The sequence below is a fragment of the Branchiostoma lanceolatum genome, chromosome 13 (assembly GCF_035083965.1).
Source record: "Branchiostoma lanceolatum isolate klBraLanc5 chromosome 13, klBraLanc5.hap2, whole genome shotgun sequence".
Taxonomy (NCBI): Eukaryota; Metazoa; Chordata; class Leptocardii; order Amphioxiformes; family Branchiostomatidae; genus Branchiostoma; species Branchiostoma lanceolatum.
Window position 1 is genome coordinate 9,632,996 of NC_089734.1, and position 25,540 is coordinate 9,658,535.

At 41.6% G+C, this 25,540-nt stretch overlaps 1 protein-coding gene across 8 annotated transcripts in view; it reads right to left on the bottom strand.

Moving 5' to 3' along the window:
- Positions 1–595: 595 nt before the first annotated feature.
- LOC136447480 (receptor activity-modifying protein 3-like) overlaps positions 596–25,540 on the bottom strand; it is a 46,604-nt gene continuing 21,659 nt past the window's right edge. For 4 of the 8 annotated variants that reach the window (XM_066446459.1, XM_066446461.1, XM_066446458.1 and 1 more), the window contains 3 exons: positions 18,050–18,116; positions 4,878–5,058; positions 596–2,134 (listed from right to left, as the gene is read on the bottom strand). In XM_066446459.1, coding sequence (XP_066302556.1) covers positions 1,837–2,134; positions 4,878–5,058; positions 18,050–18,089 — 519 coding nt within the window. In that variant the 5' untranslated portion in view covers positions 18,090–18,116 and the 3' untranslated portion in view covers positions 596–1,836. Of the gene's footprint in view, positions 2,135–4,877; positions 5,059–18,049; positions 18,309–18,412; positions 18,432–25,540 lie in introns of those variants that run through there. The other 4 variants (XM_066446465.1, XM_066446466.1, XM_066446463.1 and 1 more) reach the window with 3 other exon arrangements.

Sequence of the window (25,540 nt, forward strand, 5' to 3'; positions counted from 1 at the left end):
GCAATTTGACGGTCGTTTTAGCTACTTTTCAGGAGGCGGTCGGGAGCGGTACTACAGGTAAGGCTGTGATAGGGTATGTTGTCCCGACTTGAAAAATACGAAAATATACATGAAATCATGCTTAAAGGCATCAAAACGTTCCCAAATAGGTCCAGACATCTTCATACACATCAAGATTTACTTTCAACACACTTGTTGACATAGAAAGGATCAATTGTAGGCTTGTTGCAAGGAACCCATGTAACACCATGTCCGCCCGTCGAAGCGCCTCCTACATTCATGTATAGATCATATATTGTACATTATGAGTGGGTTAAGGATACACATGGACATGTTCTACTTATCCTTAACATCTCTGGTCTTTTACTCTACTGTTCATCTGCTTATAAGGGACTGTCAGAGGAGCCCGACCGTCACTCAGAAAACATTTCGATCTTTCACCCTAACATCTGCTTGGAGATCTTTAACTCTTTCCAATTATATGGGTCTTATATTGCGTTTTTGGGTCGTTTACTGAACTGTTCATCCGTACAACAGAACGCAAAAATGATATAACACCCGTGACACAAGTGATTGTAATCAAGGAAGATGAACGTTTGATTCGATAGAACATATATTTATTTGTAAAGTATACCGTCATAACAGACGTTTATATGAAAGCTCGCTAACATCAAATGATATGCCAACTTAACAATAATGAAACCTGAACCTTTGTTAGTAAGACTTTGGACACATGTGAATTAACTTCTACATAAAACTCACAACAAGCACTGTTCAAGTTATGGTTCCAAACTACACGTACGAAAATAGCTTCTGTTCATTGGTTTCACATATCGATTCTGTCATCGCGAGTGTCAAACTACAGAAGTATTGAACGACGCCAGCATTCATGATTCATACACTCCATGTTTCACTATGTGTGCTATGCTGTCTTGTTGGTGATACCACCACGCTAGCATCCTCAAAAGAAGTGCCCTTGAGCAAACATACTAACAATCAACTATTTTTGTGCCTTAAACAAACGCATGACGATGAAAATACCGCAATATGGTATAACGTTACATATCAATACAACCGCATTACTCAATTGCACCACATGATGTTGAACAGAACCTTTCATACCCTACACTAACACGGATTTATGCTACGTACCTTACATTTACGATCAAACCTCACCTAAGAATACAAATAATTATCAACAGGTAAACATGTATATCTGTCAAAGGAATGTCACATTCATTTTTTTCTCATGTCTGGCCTCTAATAGAGTGGGATAAATGAAATATGCTGTTTCTAAAACGACTATGTAATCCTCCAAGTTTCTACTCAATACACCGGTACCGGTACCCCACGACTATACAATCTCCGCCCCCTAACTTGTAAAATCTAGAATATTTGGCTTCAGTCCATTTTTACAACAGATTAAATATCAGCAAACTTTATTTTATCCGTACCATGTCGAGAACCACGGTAAAACAACAATATTTTCCCTTTTGGATTACCTGTTACACGTCACTTAGTATAACCCTTACTCCAAGATAGAGTTTATCCCATAAATAGAATTAATAAACAGGTTGACAATGTCATCATTTCACAGAGGTAAAAATCTTTTTACATAATAAGCTTTTCACACAAGACGGACCATCAAAGACAACGAATTCGAATCGGTAACTACAAATACATGACTACATAACTGAGCCCGTGTATAGTTCTGTGACAGTTTTGTTTACAGGAAGTAGTTCGCTAGTATAGCAGAGACTTTTCTTTTCTTGTTGGTTGTCATCTTGTTTGTTTGTTGTCCGCCGCCATCTTGTTTGCCGCCATTTTTGATAGTGGTCACAGTTGGTTTGAACAGCAGTATCTGATGTATTTCCTTGGAGAACAGGTCGTGGTGATTAACAGAGCGAGGATGAGGATGACAATAGCCAATGACACAGAGGATATTGCTGCAATCATCTCCAGGAACTCGTCCGTTTCCGGTTCAACATGCTGACTGTGAGTGCCGTTGCAATGAGCAAAGAAATTCCGGTGGACACTGAGCATGAATTCGTCTCTTAGAATGTGTAAACTTTCGTCTGAGCAATTCATCAAGCTTACAACCCGTCCGTGGCATCTCGTCAACTCGAAGTAGGGCCTGCAGAAAGACAAAATAAAGGATACACAGAATGTTAAAAACAGTCCTTATGGGAATTTGATCTTCTCATCTGTTCCACACCTCCAACACTGGCAAGTTTCAGTTTATACACTCGACCACTTGGAAACACGTGTCATTTATGACCTAATATCAATTTTTTTATAAATGTCTTGAATATTGCCATTCTTGACTTATGATGGATGCAATATTGAAAATAAAGTCGAACAAGTCTCAGAAATTCAATCCCCTTTGTGAGCTTTTGACGATTTCCCCATTCCCGAAAAGACGGAAATTTGGCAATTTGACGGTCGTTTTAGCCACTTTTCAGGAGGCGGCCGGGAGCGGTACTGCAGATTAGGCTATGATAGGGTATTTAGTCCCGACTTGTACAATGTAAAAATTGACATGAAATTAGGCTTAAAGTCAGTAAAAACGTTCCCAAATAGGTCCAGATGCCTTCAGATACATCTAGAATGGCCTTTACGACACTATAGCTAGTTGTGTAAAAAGTATCAATTTTAGGCTCCATGCGAGAAGCCAATATAACACCATGTATGCCGTCGAAGCGGCACCTACATTCAAGAATACATCATATCTTACGTTATGAGTAGGCTAAGGATATATGTAGACGTCATCAACTTTCCTGTGACAAATTTATCCACTTAAGATAATAAACATCTGGACACCAGACCGCAAAATGATATATCAAGGACATATTGCCATGTCTGCGAAATATAGACTTGGTTTGGATGTTTTCCTAAAAATACTGTACTGTATGTCTAACAATTTCATGTTCAATCAAATAATTTGTTTTAACAGAAGAAAGCCACGTTCTGCCTATAATCATTGACTGTTTGGGATAAAACAACGAGTCAGTGTGGCACAGATGTGTACACCATAGTCAGCATCGTTTTGACAACTCTGGAAGATATTTTAGCAATAACACCAAATGTTTGCCAGATAAACTCAATAAGAATTTCCTTAGCTTCAGTCTGTTAGTTTACGATGTTTTCGTTTCTGTCATTCATTTCAACTATCTTCTCGATCTCCAACTCGCTGTAAAATTGGAACGCCACTATTAGTCAGCGGAATGAAGTAGAATTTCAACTACGGGGGCCAGTCGGTGATGTGTCTGCTAATTGGTCCAATTAAATCAATTGACCGATCAGTGTAGAGAGAATACGACACCGAGTAGCCTGGATGTATCCCCGCGATAAATATTGATTGGTTGGTGATTGACCAATGGGTAGGTCTAATTGATTTCTAATAATCATCATTAGATTTCTGTTGTATATTCTGATTGGTTAGCTTTGCTATTGCCTCTGGCCAATCATCGTCGAATGCATGATATACATTCGGATAAATCCATTGATGTTCCCGCACATCAATTGAATTTACCAATCAATGGCAGCTACTATTATGCTTCAGTCAATCTGCATCATTTAATTCATTGACTGCTAGGGGGCGCTCTTACATAACCAATGTAAAATCGTATTGGCAAGATTACTCTTGTGCCGTTCTACTTCAATCCGCTACATGGCGCTTTTGACACGCAGAGAAAAATTTGCAATGCGTAGCCGGACTGTGGCCATTGAATTGTTTTCTATTGTTGGACGGAGAGAAGTAGAAAACATATGAAATAAACGCGGTTTTCATGAAATTGTACGACTTCTGTTGCCTCAAATCATTCTAGATTCCTAGGATAGAGTTGCTTGGCGCCACGTTGCTGTTAGGGATCGTCCTGATGTACAACGAGATTTGTGTTGATCCCAGAAGAAAAAGTCCTTAACTCAATAAACCTTCACCTCAGTATAGAGCATGCTTATGTTCACTTCAATGCTAAATCAGTCACAGACTAAACAGTGTCGTAAAGAACTACTGAAAACATATAATCTAGACTCTCAGTCGCCGTGAAGTGTTTTGACATTGACCTAATCAGACGCAATCCAAACAATGAGCTATATCGTCGAATAAAACATTATTACACTAAGATTGTGTCATTAGGCGCCTGAAGGGTGAACGACTGTCAATACTGTCTGCTCAAAGTGACTCTGTGACCTTAAATTCTACATTATATACAGCTTTACTGCATCCTTACTTTCCATAATTATATCTCGTAATTTTCTGAAATTGTTTTCAGGATGAAGCTCGTTTGTTCTTGGAAACAATCCTCTTTTGTCACGGAGACTAATCTCTTCCAGACAGACACAGACTGACGTCTAGAGCCTGAGTAAACCTGTTCAGTCGTCAGTCACGTAGTTTGTGTCTGATCTTTGACACAAACTAACAAACCAAGTTCCATACATCAACCTCTGAACGTTCTATTGTTGGGATGGAAGCTTCGATCAGTTACCCAGTGGTGTATTGTGTCGTGTTGACTGGGCACATATCTATTTATTGCAGTACATTATAAACAGGAGAATTTTGTATTTTTGAAGGCATTTCTACGTGACCCCTTCATGATGGGTGGTTGGTTTAAGTCTTTTGTAATTATGTGCTTTTAGTTGGCAAAAGTATTGAATGATAATGGTTACTCTTCAAACAGAGTTTGGAAGGGCAGAAGAAAGTAAGGATCCCCTCTAACCTCTGCTTGGAGAGTAGAACGGATTAGGATTAAAAATTTGGTACATAAAATTAGGACTAAAGCTCGACTAAAACTACAATACAGTTGACTGAAAGACTTTATATATATGGGGATAACTCTGTGCACTTGTAAAATATGATAAAGATTCTTTCCACTTACTGTATGACGTCCGGCCAGCTGCACAGGACCAGCGACAGGTCTCCGTGCGTTTTGTTTGCCGTGCCGTGGATGGCCTTGAGGAATAAGTACTTACAGCTCTCACAGTACATCTCGTACATCCTCATGTCGCCGCAGAAGTCTACAAAGTCGTCCGCAGCCATCGGTTGTGAACAGAACGTCACTGCGAGACGAAAGCAAAAGATACAGTGGTCAAATTATATGCATAGGTAACAGTGAAAATTAGTTTTGTACGAAGTTACCATTCTACAAAATTAGACAGGAAGTTAACGTTTTACCGCTGTGTGTTTTTCTGATCGTGTGCGCAGTAGAACCACGAGACTGTCTTTCAGCACCAAGGACAGGGGTTAAAAAGTATCCAGACGTCTTGATAAGACGCCTAGGGGTGGCGCCCATCTCCATTTCTGTACTCTTAAGTCACTACAGCAGCGGGCTGGTCGGCTGTGTGTTTAACTTCCATACTCTCTAAAATTTCCAAAATGTTGAGAAAGCAGTATGTACCATTTTAGTCTTTGGTATGACTCGGCCGGGATCGAACTCACGACCTACCGTGTGCAAGGCGAACACTCTACCCACTAGGCCATTTCAGCGGTTAAGGACAGGGGTAGGATTTAGAACTTCAATCTATTGCCACATACCCCCAGCCCTTACACTTAATATTTCGATTCATCTTAGCTTTCGAGAACGCCCCCCCCCTCTGCAACAGTACTGAAAGATCCCTAACATTGACCTTAATGTTTATCTATGACCTTTCAGTTATAAAGGGTTCGTTCCCGCACTTATCCTGTGCGAAATGGGGTTTCTGTGGAAATCGCTTTATCTTGATAACAATACGCTTTCAAACATTTCACAAGGAAATGGGCAATCTTTCACCTCGCTGGGTTCCATCATGGTTAATCGTAGTTTATTGGCAGATACCATACGACCAGCAAGCGCTCATTCATTAAGCCCCCCTCTCACTAGATCAGCGGCACGGTGGCGGTGTCGCTGCGTCCCAAACTGGATTTGTGTTACCCTTGACTTGATAATGGGAATATCATTCAAAACGTACAAGTATGACCCAAAAGACAACAAAACACATAAAGCTTAAAAAGATTCGTTTTTGTCGATTAAATTCGTCTTTGTCAATTCGATCGGCCGCAGCGACGCCGCCAGCGTGCCGCGGGTCCAGTGAAGGCCGCAGCAACGCCGCCAGCGTGCCGCGGGTCCAGTCAAAGGGGGCTTTAGTGATATCAGCCAGGGCTGTGACTGTGGCGATGGGAGTTTTGTCTACGTTAACTCCCAGAGTCAGTCAGCATTTCAAACCAAGAATTCAAGTCCCGGATACTAATACATGTATATCTGGACAAGCTGAAACGGTCTCTTATTCAGTCTAAGCCCTATCTTATCATTGCACGTAGACTACAACCAAGAAGGGTTTAGATTGAACCTCCTTGCTGCAACGTTAAGTTTGTGACGCACTCATTATGCAAGCTTGAACTGTTTTGAGTACTTGGTATTATATAAGACAAGAACCAGAGAGACAAATTCCTTCTTATCAATAGCAGACACATAATAATCCAATTAGTAAGATTCATCCAACTACCAATCACACAGAGTCTGTCGTCTGTGCCATGTCAATTAGGGATTCAAACATTTCATAAATAGACCCATGAGTTCCGTAACGAATGAATATTCCACTTAATAGAATCAACTGGCGCCTGTACTTTGGTTATGGTGAAACAATATTCACATCAAGACACTCTGCAGAATAATTTGGGTGTCCAAAACAGACGTTACAGGAAAACACATAGCCGTGAGGGTTGCCACTCTATAACAGTTATCAAATCTACGTCTAGGTTTTAAGGCTAAAAAAGGGTTATTCTTTTTCTCAGAAAGATCGGGGCATTACCGCGGTTATCTGCAACTCGATCAATAGTGGTAATCCCGCATCCCACATGTATAGCCCCCCAATCGTTAATGCTCGCCACGACGGTGGTAAGTGGATGTACTTCTGACAAGAGATGCATTAGATGCCAAACATCAAGTCAATGTCAAACGCCACTCTCATTTATGGATTGCATCCATTTTAGCCGAATTTCAGCTCATCAACCGCGCTGTTCAGGCACTTTAAGCTCTGGGTGCTTATGAAGGTTCGCACACGTGTATCCGGTAGAGGCAAGTGGAAACTTATTGATGACTGTAAACCGCAGCAGCTCTAAAAGCTGACTAAGGGAGAAAAAGTAAACAAAAGGAGTTTTCATCATTAATTAAGTAAATAAGATCCTGATTTGCCTAATATGCATTCTTTATGTCCATCATCACCTAAGATACGTACGTACAAAAATCACGATTGTATCATGTCTTGAACACAAGATATCAAAACCGAAAGTTGCTGCAGTACAGTGAAAAGCCGCTAGGGGGCCCATAACCTGATAATTTCTTCACCTTGCCAACACCTACCATACCAGCACACCAAATATCATATATATATATCCATCCACGACTTTCTGTTTACCAACCAACCAGCCAACCAAACAACAAACAAACAAACAAACAGACCAACATACACCCAAACCGAAACCATAACCTTCTTGACGAAGGTAATAAACTGCCACACCCAGTCACCACTGGGGCGAAGTGGCAATACTTTCCGATAGCAGAATTGTGTATACATGTACATGTACGTAACCACATATTCTAGGTCGTCACCTGTGAAAACAATCGACGTGTCCGCCCCATGGGGCACAGGAAATAAAACTCAACTTGAGCTTCTACAAAACAGTCTGAAACAGTTCTCACAGCGGTGACCTGGAGTGGTCAGATGATATGAACTCAACTCGTAGCCTCAGATGCAGACTCCTCCCGGTTGTTTTCTTTTTCAAGTTACAGTTTTTATACTATTACATTTTTTTCTTATTGCTGGCCAGCAATAAGAAAAAAAATGTAATAGTATAAAATCTGTAACTTGAAAAAGAAAACAACCGGGAGGAGTCTGCATCTGAGGCTACTCAACTCGTGGGTCAACCCCTTGTCACACATGCAGGACCTTCCCAGGACATTGCCCCCGACCACTCCTCAACCAAGGTCGGCGCTGGGTTCGGACTAGCCTGGAACCCATCTTAGCTTATTCTAACTCCAGTTCGTTCTTCTGATCGCATCCCGGCAGAATATGATTTCCCCGACTTGAATTCTAGTCGGCTGGCTTGGACGACTTTTAAAGACTAGTAGGCAACCAACCAACCAACCAACCAACCAACCAACCAACCAACCAACCAACCAACCAACCAACCAACCAACCAACCAACTCTCATTGAGTCTCAACCACAGATTACCTTGCCATAGTCGGAGAAGGTCGGGAGGCCATGGTCGGCTATGTGCGACAGGGGCTTTACGTATCTGCTTCGAATGGCCGGGGCTTTTTTAAAGCCTCCGCCATTCCATTACGGGCTTTAAAAACCCGTATGGGTGCCATATTCCCTGTCGTTCCATCGCCCTACGTATATCCTCTAAAAGCCGACTCGATCAATGTTTCTTCCATCACTATGTGAAGAGAAAGTGAAAGGATTTTCAACTTCACCCTCCAGGAGATTTTCGTATTGCAGAAGACTCTTGAAGGGCGGGACTCCAGCTAAGGGCCAAACACCTGCATCTACTGTAAGTACTCTACTGCAGAGTCGAGAGTTGATGTGATGGAAAAATATACTTCCGTCTACCCACATGTTTCGTTTCAATGTCTATGAGTAGCTAGATAGCTATATGATAAGAGGTCACATCCGTGGCACATCTGTTCTGTCTTTTTAAGTTTTCTTGTCGAATCGCTGGTGAAGTGTAACCCCAGAACTTAGCGGATCTGGATAACATTCTAATTTTGGCCAATGGTAAATGACTGATGAAAGGAAATCTAGCAAGAAAAGAAAATGATATCGAACGACCGATAACGTGTCAGTCTCGTCTGTCACGCGGAAATTAAAAGAGTAAGAAAACAAAGTTTGTCGTTCTCTGGATGAAAACAATGTTTTCGTGTCCCAGACAGCTTCAATATTTGTCATTCTACAGTATCAGGGCACCATCTGGAAATATATTTTGTTCCTAAACCTCTTCTCTCAAGGGATGAAACTCAAGTCCATAGACTATTTTCTTTTCCGCAGGTCGGACAGAAAATCTCCCAGGCAGTACCACTCATCGGGCGACATTTTGGTTCTTAGGCAGGGCTGTCAGATATGATTAATGGAACACACAAGCCGTACATAACACCCAGGGAACAGTCTTATATTCTTCACACGTCAGCTCTTATACCCCACTCCACTAGGACGGCGCTCTCGCCGCGCTCTCTCTGCGACCTAAAATTTAACAGAGACACATTATTTGTTTTCTATGGTCGATAAACACAAACGAGTGACGAATAAAATATTGAATATGTCAACGGGATGTAAAAATAATCAAGTTATGCTCCACTTCCACACACCTGGGGGTTGATATATCATATAATATCATGAAGAACAGAACGAATGAAGTATTCTAATCAGTATAAATGCATGTCCAGGGGCATCATGTCCAATAATCTGTAGACTCACGCAATCACGTCGGATCACGCAGAGTTCTTTATTTGCGTCCCATCACGTTCAAACATTTTATAGCTCGTCATAAAAACACGCAATTTGAGTTCCTGTCATCTAGTTTTATCGTCTCGGTAATTCCGACGCGTCGTCCGAATTGTAGATTTAGAAGTAATACTCAACAGTAGAGTTGTAAAGAACGCATTTCAGAGATGGAAAACCCTACACATGAAAAGATATATTCATGAATTTGCAAGATGTCAAAAAGGTTGCGCCTGTTTTACTATAACTTCTAACTCTTCGCCAATGAAAACTGCAAACCTTTATCGTTGGAATAGCAGAACGCATCAAACTTCAGTAAAGGCAAACCATCGGCTTAGTCTGATGGGTGTGCGCACACGCATTAGGATTGCAAAGATTGTTAGTCGTATCGCTGTGGATTCTGTAGCTCTATAAACTGGTCGTTAGGCCATAGGTGGACTACCCAACGATTGGTTAATGCTGTGATTGTATAACTGATGAAATGCGGTCGTAGTCTGCGCCAGAATAATTACCTAAGCTGTAAAACTGGAAGACGTACAGCTAAGAAGGTCACAGACGCTATAGATCATTGTGAAGTATAAAACTACTTTCGTACTAAGTACTAGCAGCCATGCATCTCACAGTAACCCCTTTATGTGATGGAAAACAAGGTGTTGAACTTTTTGATGTATGACGTGAAAGTCCTACAGACGCATTGTAAGGCATGGCGGAGCCAGACGTATTCAGGTTGATTGTCTGAAGCCCCGTGAATATGTCTTCTGTTATTGCCTCTCTTCATCTGGCGCTGTGTGGGGCACGGGGTCAAATCAACCTGTTCATGTGACGCAGGGAAGAGGCAGAGTGCGCCAGACCCAACTGACTCATACATACTGATTGAACAGCGGAAATCCTTCTGAATACCCTCAGCATCTAAGCTTAGCTACGATGTTATTTTTTTGGTAAAATAAAGTTAGATTGACGCACATTTGTGAAGTTGATACTGAGTATGTCTTGAAATGTACAGAAAAATCTCTAAACTTAAAAGTTTAGCGATGGTGCTATTTTTTTGTAAAATAAGTTAGATTGACGCACATTCATGAAGTTGATATATCTTGAAATGAACAGAATAATCTCCACGGAAAAGAAGGTGGATGCATCTAAATCCATCATTCTCCTACGCATTCTCCTATACCTAGGGAAGCTCTGCTAAACCGGGCTGAGGTTTCCGCTTTTGTGGGCGTGGCTTCTAACCAGCTGTCAGCCAATCAGAGAATCGTCTTTACCTAAAGAAACCGTTTAGGCGATTCTCTGATTGGCTGGCAGCTGGTTGGATGCCACGCCCACAAAAGTGGAAACCTCAGCCCAGTTTAGCAGAGCCTCCCCAAGGTATATATTGCATAGCCTACAGGCAAAGCTCTACGTAGGAGAACGAAATCTTTTTACCTGTCTGAAACCTCCTCTCTACCCCTCAACATGACACTAATACTCAGAGACAAACCTTTACGATAATCTATCAAATATTCATTGATCGCGGTAATAGCGGTCTGTCGTCTTGAATGAAAAGCCCGCAATACCCACAGGGTTACGAAAGACAAGTGTACAAGCTAACCCAAGCTGACGTTATCATCCATCAAAACCTGAATATGACATTCTATATATATCGGGTAGATACCTGTGGGTAGATGCATAGCTTGACAGTTGGCTACAGCCTCTTTGGTTGGCTCTACGAGTCGGTTTTTACTCGGGATTATAGTGTGCCTTTTTTCTGATGACATATCAGCTCCTATTCTATTCCGTTTCTTGTGGGCTGTCAGATAAAAAGCATGTCATTATAAGCCCATCGACACCGGATCTCGCAGAGCCTACTAAGAGTTTGGGTTAGTTTGCCTATAGACATATTGATAGCTCTTGAATTTTTGGGATCTTAAATCTATTATCAAAAGATTGGGTTTTACAATATCAAATTAAATATTGATAGCCTAAGACTGAGTCTGAAGACGCAAGAGTTTAATAATAATAGTCTTTAGTCTTTATTGCATATTCCTGCCCAGACGGGCTAAATGCACAGAAGACCACATGTGGCCTGTAAGAAACTTATAAATGCCAAAGAGGTTCGAAAGGTCGGACACATTTATCATTTGATGAGGACTACTTACCGATAAATGGGCCTTATTAACCATTAATGTCAAAACGTCAAACAAGAACATGCTTAGATGACTTCATAATTGTAGCCTTTGAATCAGTTTTGAAAATTCATATTTTATGAATAACAAATACGTTTGAAACACGCTTGAAACGTTCGTTGCGTTTGGGACCGCCATCTATGTGTCAAAAACAATTTCATATTGACAGGACACACTGCCAAATATATAATACACGTCAGTTCTCAAATGTCAGACACCTGTAGTGACGGTTATTTTCCCACCACACCCCTATTATACGTGACAAGTGTAACCATCATCTCACCTAAGTGCTCGTACTATTGTCATAGTGTCAAAACGTCGACGGTAATGCGCAAGCAGTCCAGTGGGAATACAGCACCCTCTGTTTACATACACGAGTACCTTTTCATTTGGGTACATGTTAGCGACTATTACTAGATTTAGATCCTGTGATGTTCAGTTGACTCACATACAGAACGTTAGGTAATACAGCTTTACTTATACGTATAGCGGCTAACAATACACACATACGTTGCAACAATGTCATATACATTTATATTTAAAACAAATTAAGACGCTTTTAAAAATGTCGATTGCCATTATCGGAATTTGAGTTTTTAAAGTCAATGTCTTTCTTCTCAAATTTAAACAAAAATCACTAATTATGCGTAAAAGCTTTTCAAAATTGTGCAGCAATTGCGAGACAATTTAACAAAGGACTCATAAATATTTCATTCCACGATCATGGCTCATGTATTGACCGACGATTTGTCACAATCAGATAGTTCAGCTTGACTCTAACCATGGGCTATGCGCGAAAATCTAAGCTCTAAAGTAAGTCCTTGACAAAAAGGGAAAATCCGGTAATCCGGACCATGAATCATGAGAAATCAAAAGAACACATCTATGGCCTCCAGGCGACGAACAAAGCCGCCTATTCATTAACAGCGTAATGATTAACATTCTGTTTAAAACATGGGTCAACACCCTCATAGGCGTACTGTGGGTTGGAGTCAGTTCTTTCTTTTAGTCTTTAGAGAAATTTACATTTTCGCGCTAACAGTAAGAGCTAAAACGTCAAAAGAAAATAAGATGAAATATGTACATGTCCGATACCTACGGCTAAATTACATTACGTCTTACACTATTTGATTCGTATGAAAGACCGCGTATTGCACGATACACTGTCTTTTACTTCAACTTCGAACGCAAAGTACACCTAGGTGGGACGCTATGCATGAGAGTGAGGTTGGAAAGTATTCAAAACTTTTCCCGCTTAATTTAAACAATCGCCCCCCAAAAGCCCACAAAACCCAACAAATTATAGAAAAGGTGGGACATTACATCTTCCATTGCTTACAAAAGAGAAGTCAAACCCTTCACTAGTTATAGACAATTACTTTTTTATAATCTAGTTTAGCTGCTTTTATACCTATTTTGTACCCTGTTCTTTTAACTATGTTATTTGCAATTAGCTTTCGGGCAGGAATTTGTAATAAACTTATTACTAAAGAGAACTGATTTTCATACACCTGTTGTTTATTAGTTTGACCAGAATAACTCCTTTAGTATTTCCTGTGAAACAGTGACTGATATAGGGCAAGGTCACACTCGTTACCCTTAGGGGGCCCTCCGAGGTCACCTTCTTATGCAAGCTGCAACAACATTCTGTGCATGACCTTCTGTTATCACTGCATTTGGATTCCCTGGCTCTAAAGCTATTAAACAGAGGCGGCTTTAGCCATTATAGATAGCGGTACTATCTATATTTGTCTTCACAGCAAAGGCATATTGATCATGTAAACACTGAAATCCACCGCGTCGGTCTTTAAAGCGATAGGAAATAGTCTGGCCGTTTCTCGTCGGGGATGGGGTATGGTGGATGCAGTTTGAATGTGTATGAAGCTTTAACGACTTTACTGGACTTTCCTTTGGCCAAAAGCAATTACAGATAAACTACAGGGAGGCTCTGAGCAGAAAGTTCTTCTCAATGAGTCTAGAAATTGAACGCCTAAACAATTATTTTTGAAGGGCGTCAGGGCTTTGCAGATGATTAGAAGAAGGTCGAACTGGGGTCAGTGGTGTAGTGTGTATGTTACTATGTACAGAATTTGCTTCAGAAATTCTGGCTGTTATACCGCCAGGCGTTGCGAGTCCGAAGGCCACAGAGGCATGTCCTGGATAATAACGCACACATGTAAGCTCCTCTGGCGCAACACTGTGCAAGTAAAGCTAAAAAACTATGAAAAGAGAGAAACTGGTACACTTTGTCCACGCGCGGGGATAGATTGCCAGTTTCACGGTAATCTACGAATGTGCGAGGACTAGTGGCAAGTATGACAATAACCTGGTTTATAGTATTGACCTTTGTGATTAACGTACACTACGTTCGGTGCATTTCATCCAAGTTATACTTTAACAGTTTGCTGTAGTACAACGATAAAATTGAAAGTCCACAAGTCAACGGAAGGACTTGGACCTGACTGAACGCACGACAGGCCAAGAAAATTGACCTTTGTAACCCAAGGTTGACTTGTAATGACTGTCATTACGCAGAACAAACCATGCTATGTTTAAAGCAAAGGGTTACGGACATATATCCGGGCACACGTGCACTGCGTAGTATGTTGCTGGTGTAATGTAATAACAGTTACGAAACGACCCATTAGACCCCGGGGTAATATCTCAGTTTGGACAGAATTACTGACAGGAATTGGAGTCTGGATCGTAACACATGCCGGTAATTTGGGCTCTAAATTATTCCCGCGACAAGACAAATACACGCAAGCCAGCGTTCCGCTGATAGTTCATCCGAATATGGGATATAAACCGTCAAAATATTTGGCAATTCCACGGTAGTATATACACTCCAGACTTGATTCCGTGTGGTCGATATGTTCAGGCATAAACAATGATGCATCCGACACTTAGCCAGAGTTGAAGTGTAATGCTTCTAGCCTTCTACCCATTAAAAAGAGAAGGGAAAACATCTAAAACCCATTATCACGCGGTTTGAAAACTGCCTATACCCGTAAAAATCAGACTGTTCCGGGTCTTTAGAATACCGTACTGCATACACAAACAGAAGAAGGTAATGCTCTCACCCCATCCAACATCTGCTCGGAGAGTACACATACACAATGCACTCCCTTGTGCTACAGTGCGGTTACATAACCGTTGGAATTTGATGCTTGAGCGAGGAATAGTCCTGGAGGACTCCCGCAAAGCTAAAAAAACTCGGCTATGCTAAAGATGGAAAGAATTTGGATCCTGACACCCGACCCCTTCAGCCTCTGTTTACAGCTATAGCTGCGAATTCTACGCCGCAATGCGATCAAGTGTTTCTCGTGTCCTCAGGGGGACATGCCTGCCTCACCCATAAACTTGTAATAAGAAGAACAGGTGTTTACCCCCCCCCCCCCCCCCAAGCGCTGTAAATGGCGTTGTAAATAACTACTACACCACGCGCCCCTCTCCTTCAGTCCTGAGTCCCTTTCGCCAGGAAGAAGGTCAAAGATCATCTGGAACCAAGTGCAGAAAAGCGAGCCGCATTTTTGCGACCACTAGAGAAAAGAGCTGTTGACAAAACTTTCCAGGCTAGCCCTGTTTTCCAGAGGATGGCTTACTGTTTTCTAGGGCGGGCCATTAAGAGCTTCCATATGGCCCGGTCCCAAGTTCGCTATCTTCAAAGAAAGAGAAAAACATTCTACAATAGTCTTTTCCACTGAGGCAAGTCTAATGTTAGCATTGGTGTACGATTGACATCCATTGCTAAACCGCTGTACGTAGCTTAGAAATAGCTTAAACCAGTAACGCTGTTTGAGTAAAATAAATCCAGCAGTTTGTTGAGTTTTTTTACTCAAAGAAGCCAACTTACTGTTCTGGACAGGTGACAACAGTTGCTAAAGAGTCATGTAGTTACGTGGGCGGGATGTTAGTGAGGTCGCTCCCACGGGAAGAAATACATCAAACCTGACCCTCACAAATTACAGTCACAGCGGTCACATAAGCCCTCCTTAATTCTGCCTCTTCTTTCCCCCTTCCTGTGACCTTCTTAGTATCTATTACATTAGATAAATCGGCCTTTCTTTCCTCCATTTAAAGCGACCAACGCTCTTATCTGCAAAGAACACTCGTACAGAAGGACAACGTCTTGACCGTTTAGCATGAAAGTTCAATTGAGCTGGTAGATTACATTATGGAGAATTCAAACTGTTCGCCAAGTTGGACTCACTGCAATGTTCGACTGAGGAGTAAAGGAGGCCATCTACATCAGGGCGCACCAACCTTGTCTCTACCGGGACGGGGGGCGATATCAACTTCCAACAACCTTTGACTCATTAATGACGTCACACTTGTATAAAGCCACGTGTTCAGAGCGATTAGTTCAGATAGCTGAAAAGGACTAAGCAATTCTGTCGAAAATTGAGGCGAGTCCAATATCAATATTTTCAGTTGGCGAACATTTTAAATTCTCCATAATCATGACAGTTTGTCATCGTTTTGTGGAACTAAACGCTGTAGGATACCCATGATGCTTCCAGTAACGATTAAACGAAGTGAACCATGACCAATGGAAAACGTGTCTTAGACGCTCTAACGACGTCGTCGAAAATTAGATGGCGGCGAGACGACGCGTACGATCAGTTGAAGACAATAGGTACCGGTAATTAATGAGTCACGGTTCATGATGTGTAATTAAGGTAAATCTACCACTGTTGGCCTATTCATGTATTGATTGTCTGAAGGTTAGATGCGAGACACATGAAAAATGTCTTTAATTGGGCGACTTTCCATTTAGCTAATGTTACGCGTATTACCATGCGTCATGGCGAAATACTCAGACATTCATTTCAAAGATGTATTAGATTATTATCGAATGGAAAGAAATTATATGGTACAGTTTTTTTTTCTGCCTTTACTATGGTTTTTGTCGGTCGTTTCGTGTCATTTTATATATTAATACAGATTTTTATTTTTCTGTCTGCGTTGTGTGGCATGTAAGTTATGATTTTGAAAGAGCTCCCTTGCAAACTACTTACGAAGTAAACTGAAGGGACCACCCTACAGATTCATAAATCAATAATCAGATTGCTTTTTGTCATTTCCACAGATCGCGTTTCAGAAGCCTTGTTCTTTTCTCAAAAAGCTCCCAGTTACTCGGTTAACTGAATGAATTACCCTAAAGATTAATGATTAACAAAAGAATCAGTGTCCAAGTTTTTTTCCAGACGGACAGCTTGCCACAGTCTGTTGTCAACATAGACTGAACCTTGGGATCGATAAGAACGTGTAGTCTGATACCACCGTACGGGATACTTACCGAAGGGCATTAGAACACAATTAAAGACCGCACTGTGTGGCCTAACATATGTAACGTTATGTGATTTAAACCATCATGCATACACTACAAACTAGATGAAACTCCTGTTGATTACAAATAATTGCGGATATCATAGGTTCGCGGGAACGCAAATATTGATACAATGTAACATCCCCTTAACATTATCCGCCGGGTTACATAAATCCGCCACTTTGAAAAACAGTGGGTTTGAGATCTGTTTGGACCTATCTCTTCAGGGTGGCGGAATTAGGTACTCTGATGGAATTATGTTATATGATGTTACATGGATTTTAAACATGGGACAAGGAGATACATATTGGCCACGCACTGTTCATTGTGTGCGCCACACACCTGGACCTGCCCTAAATACGGCTATTAATGCCTTTTGCGACATCTTACAATAGTGATTATGGCATTCCCTATGGTTAGCACTTATGATATGATATGAACGCACGTATAACACGCAACATAGAGTCATGTCACGTTAGCACAAGGACCACTTCGTTTGCTAGCCGATGCGAACTTGGGATCGGGAGTACCATTTACCATCACCTGGTTCATTATTGCTGGCAGCTTTAACTCAAAATACACACAAAGGCAATGGCTTGTATAAAACCTAAGCCTCATAGCTTAAATCATAATGGCGTTCCCGCAGGTCCTTAGAAACGCGTTTGAATGTCACTGAGAGACTGGCTGGCTTTGAATTGTGGCGGTACACCGCGACTAAACCAACACAAGGCTCTAGCGGTGTACTTGGTTTGTTGAACTACAGCATGTCGGCTATTTGATGTTGACTTTGCGCCACTGCGTGAGTAAACGAACGGGGTGCGCCACGATAGCCATCTATGTATCTATGGAGCGTCATCTATGTTGTAAATGGGGGTAATCCTGCCAAGAATTTTGTGCGGGTGGACTTGGCGGTTGAGACTGCATGATGCGGGCTGCCAGTGTTTAATCACCTGCACACACGCCAAGTGCACTTTGCAGACGGTAGCACTAGCTTCTCAGCAACCGCTAAGAAGCACGATTGCCATATATATGTACTTGACGATAAGATATTAGAGGGTGTAGAAGAATGTAGAGTCTTACCTGCTAGGCACATGGTAGCCAGCACTAGTGCACGGCCCATCTCATCATGGTCCCCGTGTCTTCAGTTCTGTCAACAGAAAAGCAGACGGCATGGTGAGCTCTAGATCTAGAAACACTTGTATTGTGTACTACTCCGCGAGGCTATCCCCACATGACTCCTCGTCAGTCGGCGGTACTCCCCACGCTCCCCGCTCAAACTAGGCCGAGGTCACGTCCGCCCACTTACGGGCCCGTGGTGGGGACCACGTGATCTGGGTCGCTTGATGGATAGATGGGAAGGACAACACGGTCACGTGGGGGTCTCGACGTTTGAGGGAACAGCCTCTCGACGGAGAACGACAACAAAATTGAAAATATTCCTACCTAGAAGTCCAGCGTTGGTATGACTGGGTTACTATTGAAAAGGGCTTTGATTGAACTTTGTTACGGTTTTGGGCGTGGTGTACGACGCACCTGTGATACAGGAGATTGCGAATACAGAGTTCAAGTGATTCCACGTTCTGGCCTTTAGTAATTCGATCACGTATTTATTACGAGTGCCACTTAAAGGTCAATGCCCGCCGTCTGATTTAATAAAAGATACCGACTCGACAAGAAAAAAAGGCGCCAGAAGACGCGTTGTCATTACAAAGTCAAAACATGGATACCAGTGTGTGTCCGTGGATCTGTAATTCGGCCAGAATAACAGATGAGAATCTAAAACTAATCCTTACGCTGAATGAGAGTGATTTAACCGCTGTAAATAGAAGAACCAAGATGACAATCTTTTATAGAAATCCAACATTCAAATTCCGGTAAAATGCGTCCAGACGTTTGGCCACAAACTACCATGGGTTTAGATAGTACAGAGACAAGGGCATTGTGGCACTGCACTCAAGTTGATTTTATCAGTGCAACATACAATGTGTACAAGGAACAAAAGCTTCGAACACAAGTGGCATGTTAGGGGATTCGAACACAAGTAGCATGTCAGGGGATTCAAACACAAGTGGCAAGTCAGAGGATTCGAATCCACAAGTGACATGTCAGGGGATTCGAACACAAGTGGCATGTCAGGGGATTCGAACACAAGTGGCATGTCAGGGGATTCGAACCCTGACATGGCACCACTAATTGTCCTATCGGGAGGAAATTAACCTAGATAACGTTATGTATCGTTTCCTACATCCTAACGAGGCAGGATGTTCTGCGAGCCTGAATGTCCCAAAAGGACGAAACCTTGGCCTATTTGGTGAATTCTTATCTACTTCCAAATCTCCTGGACTGTGGGACTAGCTGTAGTAATCATACCATGAAGACCACACATGGCAGAAAATGGACCTTACAAACACCCGGGTCGTGGGAAATATCTTGTTTTTCTTGTTTACGAAATGCGATCTGCAGTCTGTGAGAACATAACTCGGAATTGATTGAATCAGCGAGATTATAATGACTCACAGCAATATCTGATAGCACTAATGACGATGAACATATCCCCTCATGGCTAATTGACATGTCCCCCTGGTTCTGGTATGCGTCCTACCCGCCAAACGACAAGGCCAATGTCCTTTTGAACTGGGGCGTTGAACTCGGGAAACATCCTTTATTAAAGTTGTTTGCCGAATGTTAACATCTCCTTACAAACGGACGGCTTTCAAGTGTTATATGCCGACGTGCGTCACCTCACAACGGTTTTCAATGGCATTGTAAACTCTGATCCATCTGTTAGATCTCACAGAGTATTTCACAGATGGACTTGAACAAGGTAGTTAAGTATCTAAGTCCATGACGCTTCAAGGTCCTACTTGAAAAGAGAAACGTGGGTCAAAATCATATAGATTAAAATTTGAAATGTTGCAATAGAGATGAAAAATTCAGAGCAACGCCGATGTAAGCCTTATTTTGGACTTCACTGGGAGGTACCATGTCGTTGACTAGGCGTCCATGTTGAAAACAAAAACGGATAAAACAAGGTAATAGACACATAAAAACAAGCTATTCGTCCCAGTATGAAGATTAATGTCCCTGTCCTTAAGCGAAGCCCGGCTGCTTCCGTTGTAACTTTAGTTCCGGCAGTAGAAAGGCACCGTGCCATTGACACCTGTTGTTTTCTGTGCCAGAGGCGCGACATAAATAGGTCATGCTAGACTGATAAAACCTCCTTGGTCATACTGGTAATGGAACATGTCTGAACACTGGTTCGTTGTCGTCAGTCTATGGTTGGAGGTTTCAAGCCATACACAGTCGACAAGTTTTACGTAGAACAAGTATTACGTTAAATCTGCCCGTCCTACTTTTTTTTCAATTCAGGAACCAGACATTGTGTCAGTCTGAACATTGGTTCGTTGTCATCAGTCTATGTTGGAGGTTTCAGGCCATACACAGGATGGGAAAACAAGTGCATGTATTACGTAGAACCTGTCAGTCCTATTTTGTTTTTTCAGGAACCAGACATTGCGTAGGGGACGACAGAAAGCCGCCAGGACCCTTAGGGCACTTTGTAACAGTTACTTTTACCTTGAGCACACAGAAAGGCTTCTCCAACGTTAACTGACGTCGTACCCCACGCCCATGCCTTATGATTGCGTCAAAGCATATAAACAGTTTAACACAGAATACCTGCCCTGAATCTAAACATTCGGCCTCGACGTAAGACTGAGCGTCATCTGGAAACTATGTATGCATGTGATAAAACTGTAAACTTCCTATGCAACATACCGGTCGAGTAGAGTCACCCAATTTTCGACATCGGTATTCAGGCATACGGACCAACTAAAACTTACTCCTGACACGAGACTTTACAGGCACGTAAAGACTGTATCAAACCTGTAATCGACAGTTCTTATGGTCGTTGCCTATATATCTGTGCGCCATATGTGACGTGTATCGCCAGGAAGAAGTAGTATGTACGATTTGGGATGACAATAATATCGATGTAATGAATTTCAAACAAACAGGTCGCGCAGGATTCGGGTCAGCCTCTCTCTCAATAATAGCGCAAGGATTCACTGGATACTTCTCCAGTCTTTCAGTTCCAAGTTTTGATAGGCTACATCATGTCACAAACAATGTTGACCCAGCAGTCGGTTCGACTGAGATTTTTGAATGTCTACTCTGAAAACTTCCAGCCCACTAGTGAATCCTCCACGGTGTCTCGCAAGGTCTCGCGAGACCAGGAGAGTGATGAGTAAGGCAGAGCAGATTCGTGACTGGAGAGAGAGATTCAGGCAATTTGGTACGCACGCACACAGAGAGACTTTCCTATCTGTTTAGAGTAACCGAGACTCCCGTCTGGGGTTTATCGTCAACAGATTCTTTCACCGAGAAGCAAAGTCAATGGCAAACAACTTTCAGTTCACCCAACTGGAACGCATTGTAAGTCTTGGAAAGCCTTCAAGACCAACAAAACCGATATTGCGCGAGAAGTTTGTTGAGCCCGGTTGACAGGCAAAAGACTAATCTCCTTAACGACGAAAGATTTTTCCATAAACACGACTTACATGTGGTGTGCTTTTTGTGATACTCCATCTGGCGAGTCTGGATATCGCTAAATAAGCTTATTTAATCCGTCCTGACTCTAGACTGGTTTATTCTGTAAAACATTCCGGATGCATGCATGTCGTGACACGGATGGGCAATGGTCGGTGCAGACGCGAGCTGAAGTAGATACAAAAGTGGAATTTATAAAGTTGAATGCGTCCTCGACATGAAGGCGATGGCGACTAGCTTTGAGTAGGAGCTTCTGAAGAGGATATTTGTGTGGCATGACGGTGTTACTAGACATACATACACCGCAGTGAAACGAACCTATTTGCCAAAAAGACAACCAAGCAATTGTGTATCTAAGAAGAAATGTCTTATACATCTGGTTTGAGAGGACTGGACAGGGATTATACTTTCAATTAGGTATATCGGCAGCAGTCGAAGGCTATGTTGGTAAAGGCAATGTGTGATTTGAATGTTGTCTTTTATTTTATTTTATATCAATGTTGCACTACAATACAGTAGTCTGATTCATGTAGATTACATTTTTATAACTCAGTGACGAACAGCAACCGTTCCTGGTATTTCAACGTTAAGATTAAGCAAAGAATACCACACATCTCACTTCTATCTATCCCTTGACATTAAACTAAAGGGCTATACAGCTGAAAAAAAGACTGAAGTACAATGTAACTATCCCCTAGGGACAGCCCAAGCCTTCTACCTGCCATCCTGTTACTATCTTTCCACAGTAGCCCCGACATGCCAGGCACTTTTCCATATCCGGACCTTGCCAGTGATTGATACTTCACTGTGCTTGAACCTGTCGTGTACCGGGATCCCTGTGTAAACAAGTGTAAATTCTGCTGCAGCCTAGCTTGAACCACTGTAGCGTACAGTGTACGTTTATCTTTACCTCACAGTTAGGAACGGTTTCATTATTTACACATCAGAGTTTTACCAGGAGAGTTTACTTTGAGAAACAATAGCTTAAGGTTAGGTGAGGACAAGCCAAAAATCCATCCATTGCGAAAGTGTTCAGTAACCAGCAAGGAGGTTAGAGACCTATAATTCCTTCCTTGCTGCAAGCATCACCACATACATGGTCATACATGCGTGTCAGTGATACACATACACGTTAATGCGTCGGGAGTACACATCAAGTACATTTGTAGCTGTCAAAACCTATGGCAATATCAAAAATGTGATTTTGAAGACCAACTGATGTCATACCATATATTTACTTGACATGTATTTATATATCTCTGACTAATTAAAATCGGAATTAAGGGCCAAACCCAAAGGACCAAAGCATACTTAGAGCAAAAGTCATGGTCTATAATGCGCCTGGACAGAGAAGTACGAAATAAAGTTCTTCGTATAGAGTAACCACTTCTCATTTCAATGACACTGCACCGAAATACAAAACTTCCCGTCGAGATCATACAAGAACTGATTATTTATTTAGTTAATCGAATATTCTTCGACCTAACATTTACTTGTGTAATGAGTGTAACTTTGTTATCCAGTATAAGGTAATTGTTATTGAAATTTGGTAGATAAGCGAAATTCCAAAACAACCCAGATCATTTACAAAACACATAGTTGTGTTTACATGTACACACAGTTAATCGTATTCATTATTGATATTTGTTAAACTCTAGCACCTCATTTACAACATCGCAGTATAGTGCGAAAGGCTTTCCGGCTTGCTTTGATGTACTTTTATATGAAAAATCTACTTCAACTGTGAACTTTCCTATTTCTCAAAGGTATATTTTTGTGGTTACATATGGTGTCAGGTAGACAGCAAGTATTTTTTGATTATTTTTTACTGGACCTGATCAAATAAGGCTGGATTTACACACTTATTTCCAAGCACACTTAGTCTAGGAGTGTGCTCCGAGTGTACTTGGAAACTCGTGTGTACACCGGGCCTAAAAAGCCACAAGAAGTTCATAGTTTCCCTATAGATACCCAGGCCGCTGCATGTCATTCCTACACGAACAGCACACATGAACTTGGCTAACCTTTCCGTGTTTTGCACGCCCCAACAGTGATTAAGGGGAAACTCAAGAAATTAAAGCCAGCCTATCGCCGTTGGGAGGCATTAAATCTGAGACATTAACAATCAACAGTCTATAACGAGAACGGCCTTTTAAATTACACAGGGCTTTTACATGATACAGTGTCGATACCGCTGGCAGTGTGATACCGCCCGCGCTATTTCCGTCTGGCGCGGTATCAGAAGGTTATCTGGGCTTCTACAGTGTAGAAATATTAGAATCAGACTGTATAGGACAATGTATTACACTAGGGGCCTGTCCGGTTTTAATATGAGAAACACAAAATCACGTTTCTTCTCTCTAAGATTAATCAAAGAGATATGATACATTGCGCATAACATGAAGCACTAGCTTCTATTCAGAATATGTAATCATGAACTAGTCTACGAAAGTGCGTACCCCAAAGGTTACATTTGTAAACGTTACTCGTACCATGAGATCCGGACGGTCATGTGAAGAATGCAAGAAGAACAGAATCATGGAAATATAACCCGCAACATCTGCTTGGAGAATATGCCAGTCCCATTGAGATGATTCATGTCGTCTCCAATATATAAAATTTGGTACCCCAGACGTTACTGCCAGAAACAAATGTAAGTTTATTCTACAGACGAAATCTGATCACATAGGACCTCGACAGGTTTCGAGAACAGCATGTTACCGATGGTAAAACAAAGGAGGTATCAGAAACTATATTCTTGGTATCACTAAGTACTGCCAGGTCTATGCAAACAAACTCTACACCACTCTACAACGCAACAAGGTATCTGGAAATCCCAGATCGTAAAATTAAGTTGGTGTAACCGATACCGACTCAACTGTGTTTATTGAAGGTTCGTCGCGGCAGGGGAGCTATCATTGCTGCTTAATGTCCTCAGACGTATAATCATGACCTGGCGTGCACAAACCACTAAGTGTTCCCCTAGCGGCTGTTTAGCAAACTGCAGTCATCTGTTTTTATAAACAAGATATGTTTATAGATGTCTGTTACTAGGTAAGTCCTGACATCATATAGAATTAATATGAGAAATGAAGATAACCTGACAGAGGATGATTGATACAGAAGTTAAGGGACATTTACTTAATTGCGCATGCTGACGTTCGAAACGTAATATTTCCTTCATGAATGTTAAGATATCAAAACGGAGAATCGTAACGGATTATTGTGTAGTAAATCGTCGCTAAGCGATATTCTCACGGCATATTCATGATCTGCACATTCAGCGATAATAACCACTGACGTTTGCCGATATGACCGTGTCCAAAAAGATTAGAACCAGCTACAGAAATCCGTTTACGTGGAACGGGCCTAGCGTAGATGGAATTTGAATTGCCAAATAAGAAGATGATATATGAAATATCCGTGAGAGGGTGGGTGGGGAGCTTGCGCGCCGAATCCCTACAAATTGCATTGCTGAAAATGATTCCATTAATGGGAATGAAAGAGATACGGGAGGTCTGCGTGTCTAGACTGAAATATTTCAAAAACTTTAAAGCTTTAACTTTTTTGCCTTTACAGGACCTTTGATCTTTGAAAATGGTCAATGTTTGCAAGACAGTGGAATAACAGCAAGGGCATGTCAATTAGGTACTATTAGCTATATATATATAGCTTTTTTCAGTAACACTTTATCTACTTTATAATAGTTAAGTATAATATTTACATACGATAAGTGGTGAAATAATGGGTTGTAGACGCGTACATTGCGTGGGTAGGGACGTTTTATCTAATAAAATTATGGTTCTCTCCCTCTCTTTCGTCTCTTACAATTCTAACTTCTGGTGAAAAGCAATAGACCACGCGAAACCTGCAATCCCACATTTGACGTTGATGATGCATTTTGCTCCATAAACGATTGTTAAAAAAACGTCAAAACACCCTTGACATACATAATTACAGGTGTGCTAACGTCAATGAACGACGATTTGATATTTTTCTATCGGCTTGACTCATCTTCTCGCC